Raw genomic sequence first — 4,093 nt, 5'->3', positions numbered from 1 at the left:
AAAAAAAAAAGACCAACCAACCGTCCCAATCCTTCCCTCCTCTGCTCAGTCACTGCCCCCAGAGCCTCATTCCAGGCAGGGAGATGCTTTGGAGAGAGAAGTGGAGGAAAGTGCCCCGGGCTGGGAGTCCTGGCTGTACCAGGGCCCTGCCCTGCCCTCTGGGATGGATGGAGGGATCTGGGATTGGTTCTCTCAGGAGGGGAATGGGATCAGTGTCGTTCCCTTGGAGCCCAACGGGTGGTTTTTTTTTTTTGGGAGCGGCAGAGCAGGAAAACTCGATGGAATGGAGGGAGGGAGAGCGCCCCGACCCCTCCCTGCTCTTGGTGGGCTTTGGGCCCCAGTTCTCCCAGTGCTCCTTTTTCCCTCATCCTCTCCCTGTGTCCCCCAGGTGTGGGAGGGCCCAGAGCCCTCCTGGCCCCGCATTCCAGGGACAGCAAAGCTCCGGGGTATCCCCGGCTCCCACTGGGGGGTCTTGTCCCACCCCGGAGCAGGGGACATGGTGCCCTTTTCCCTGGAAAGCATCTCCCTGCGCTGTTCCATCGGCAGAGGAGCAGCAGGTGGAGCCTCGGCCCTCTCCTGCCCTTATTGCTGTATAAAATGGCTTCTTTAGACCCCCCAAAACTGAAATTTCCATGAATTCTAGAAAGAGACGGCGGGGAAAATCCAACCTGACGTTTTCTGCAGCCCAGGCCTGGGGGATTTTTTTTTTGGGGGGGGGGGGGGGGGGGGGGGAAGGGGGGCTCAGCCCCCCTGCCTGGGCCAGGCACAGTGAAGGGGTGACCCCTGGCAGCCCCCTCCCCTTTCCCCGGCTTCCTTTGGGAATGGGGGTGGCTGCGGGCGGAGCGGAGCTGGTGGCGAGGGCCAGGGGGGAATGACAGGGCTGGGTGTCCCCACCCGGGTCACCTGCGAGCTGCCACCCCCCCGGCCCGGCCCCGAAAGCGAAGCGGAGCCGCAGCAAAGCAGGAAGGGGGGGCTGGGACCCCCCCCCCCTTCTCCCAGCACGGACACGGCTTGGGAAGCTTCAAGTCCAGACCCAGCGACGCAAATCCGGCCAAACCTTCCCCCGGCGGCGGCGAAGCGGCTCCCACCCCCCCTCCCCGTCCCCCCCCAGCAGCCCCTTCCTTCTCCCGGGCTCCGGCACGACCTCCGCGTGTGCGAGCGCCTTATTGCAAAATAATTCCAGGGAATATGAAACTGGAGATGGGAAGGGCCCGTCCCGGCTCACGTTGCAGTCCTGGGGGTCGCGGCCGGTGCCAGCCCCCGGCTGAAGGAGCAGAAAGTCCCTGGCGTCGGGGTTTGGTTGGGTTTTAGTGCAAGAAATGCTGCCCATGCACGGGGGGCCGGGTGGCTGCCGCTCATCCCGCTCCATCCCGCGGCGGGAGAAGGTCCCAGTGCTGGGAAGGATCCAGGGCGGAGGCGGAGGGAGCGGGACGGAGCAGGGCACGGTGCCATGGCCCGTGGGCAGGGGGTGTAGGCACGGCTGAATCGGGCTCCTCTGGCCGCTGATCCCGGGAATCCCGGCCCTCCCGGCGGGTCCGGGAGTGGCGCGGAGCCAAACCAGGATAACTCCCACCCGTGGGATGCTCCATCCACCCCGCCGCTCAGGAATCCTCGGCGCGGGATCCGGGGTGGCAGCGGGTCCCGGCGGAGGGGCCGGGGGGACACGAGGGGACGCAGCAGAGGGGGCCGGGGCAGAGCAAGGGGCTGGCGGCCGGTGGGCTCGGCCTGGCCCCGAGCGGGGGGACGGCGAGGGGGGGCGAGAGGCTGCCGATGGCCACGGCTGCCCGGAGGAGGGAGCGGGCGGCCCCCCGCGCTCCAGCCCCCCCGAAAGCCCCGGTTAGAGCCTATAACCCCCGCTCTCCTCCTCCGCCCGGCTCTCCGGCTCCTCACGGCCCCCTTCCTCCGCCGCCCCATTGAGGTGGGACTTGCTGGGTACCGAGCGCTCGGGGTCTGCCGAGGGGCCGGGCCGGGGCTGCGGGGACGCCCCGGCCGTGGTGCCGTTGCCCGCGGCCCCTTCGGACTTGCCGAAGTTGAAGAGCTTGCCGGGGTTGAATGGCTTGGTGGGGGACTGGACCTTCTCGGTTCCCGCGTCCCGCTTAGTCTCCGGGGATTTGAGGAACTTGAAGCTGAGGAATCCTGGCAGCTTGTTCTCGCTGCCGGTGGGCGACTGCGGGGACCTGGCGGTGGCCGTGCCGCCGGCGCCGGCCCCTCCCGACAGGAACTTGCCCTGCAGGGGGATGATCTGCTTCAGCTTCATCACGTTGTTGGTGGCCAGGAGGGAGCTGGGGCGCTTGGGCTTGTCGGAGCTGTGCGAGGAGCCCCCGGAGCCCTTCCCTTTGCTCTGGCTCTTCTCGTGGGCCGGGTCCTGCCCGGCGGCCTCGGGCTTGGCCTCATCCCGGCTGGATTCGCGCTCCTTGCGCGCCTGGTACTCGGCGTGGCGCTGCCGCTCCTCCTCCTCCCGCTTGCGCCGCTGCTGCTGCTGGAAGTGGTGCTGTGCCTGCCGCTCGTGCTTCTGCCGGCGGGAGAAGCCCGTGTGCCTAAGGGGAGCTCGGCGGCCCCCGGGACACCTTGGGGAGCCCTCCCAGCCCAGGCGTGCCTCGGGGAGCCCTCCCGGTCTGGGGACACCTTGGGGAACCCACCAGGTCCGGGGATACCTCGGGGACCCCCCTAAGCCCTTGGTTCAGGGGTCCCAGCCCCGTGCCCAGCCCCGAGCAGGGTCCCATCCCAGCACCACCCACCTTGAAGGCCTCTCGCCGCTGGTATTCCAGCTTGGCCATCTCCTCGGCCACCCAGGCAGGAATGTCGGGAATGGCCACTTGGATGATGTACTTCAGGAACAGGGCGAAGTGCTGTGGGGGGCACACGGATCCGGCTGAGCGCCCCTGGCACTGCCACACCCTCCCAAAACCCACCCTGCCCGGGGATGTTCGTGTCCACACGTGCGAGTAGAGGAGAAGGGAAGATCTGTGGGACCCCTGGGCCAAGACCACACCCTGCCAATCCCACACAAACCCCAGTTCCATACCTCCAGCACCACCACGGAGATGATGGCTCCCTCGGGGCTGAGCCAGGGGAAGAGCCTCTGGAGCTGCCCGCACTGGGCGATCAGGTAACAGTTGACCACGATGGCCAGGACGCCCATGGCCTCCATCACCTTCTGCAAGAGCGGCGGTGCCAGGGGTGAGCCCCCGGGGCTGAGCCCCACTCAGAGCCCCCCAGGGCCCCCCAGAGCCCCCCCAGCCCACCTGCCACTGGCCGATGCTCTCGACGCGCTGCCCGAAGGGTCTCTGCAGCCCCGTGCAGAGCTTGAAGGCGTCGCTGCGGATCTCGATGACGTTGTTGACCAGGGCGCACATGGCGGCCAGGGGGAAGGCCGAGGAGAACAGCACCACGTACCCGAACTGGATGAACATCTCCTGGTAGTCCTGGAAGGTGTCCTGGGGGAAAGAGCTCCAAGGTCACGGAGTCCCCGCTGTGCCCGATGCCCACCTTGTCCCCCAGCCCCCAGCACTGAGTGCCACGGCCAGGGGCACCTCCAGGGGTGGGGACTCCAAACCTCCCTGGGCAGCCCCTTCCAAGCCAGGTGCCCTTGGCCTCTTGCCCACCTTGGCTCATGGGCAGTTGCCCCACCAGGCTAACAGGATTTGGGGCTCCCTGGGGGGACTCACCTCATACTTCTTCATGCAGCTCTCCACCTCGGCCTGCGTCAGCTGCGTGGAGTAATCCTCCTCGGGCGGGTCGATCCACGACGCCCGGTTGCGCCTCCGCCCTTCCTCCTCTCCGTCCTCCTCCTCCCGCCTCCTCCGGCCGGCCCGCGGCACCACCGCCGGCTCCGCCGCCTTTGCCGGGCTCCCTGAGGGCCCTTCGGCCTCGTCGTCATCCTCGCAGAGCTCGAAGACTGCGGCGGGGTCCATGCCCTTCTCCACCATGGTGGGACTGCCCTCCTCGAGGAAAGGCTCGTCCTCGGCGCCTCCACCGCCGCCTCCGCCGGGCTCCCCGCGCCGCTCGGCCCGCTCCACGAAGCTCACCTTCTTCAGCTTCAGCCCGCAGTCCAGCGAGCTCTCCTCCTCCGAGTCCGACTCCCGCCGCTCCT

At 68.0% G+C, this 4,093-nt stretch overlaps 1 protein-coding gene across 1 annotated transcript; it reads right to left on the bottom strand.

The window, feature by feature from the left end:
• Positions 1-1,579: 1,579 nt before the first annotated feature.
• LOC114071583 (anoctamin-8-like) lies at positions 1,580-4,088 on the bottom strand (the record flags this gene model as incomplete). Its single annotated transcript, XM_027909427.1, has 5 exons — positions 1,580-2,512; positions 2,739-2,849; positions 3,026-3,157; positions 3,246-3,437; positions 3,669-4,088. Coding segments are annotated over 5 exons (1,530 nt in total), but the record flags the coding sequence as incomplete, so codon positions are not given.
• Positions 4,089-4,093: the final 5 nt, after the last annotated feature.

The sequence above is a fragment of the Empidonax traillii genome, unplaced genomic scaffold (genome assembly GCF_003031625.1).
Source record: "Empidonax traillii isolate 1590-97213 ecotype Southwest subspecies unplaced genomic scaffold, ASM303162v1 scaffold2121:size37435, whole genome shotgun sequence".
Lineage (NCBI taxonomy): Eukaryota > Metazoa > Chordata > Aves > Passeriformes > Tyrannidae > Empidonax > Empidonax traillii.
The sequence above is the reverse complement of the archived record's forward strand: the minus strand, read 5'-3'. Positions and strand labels throughout refer to the sequence as shown.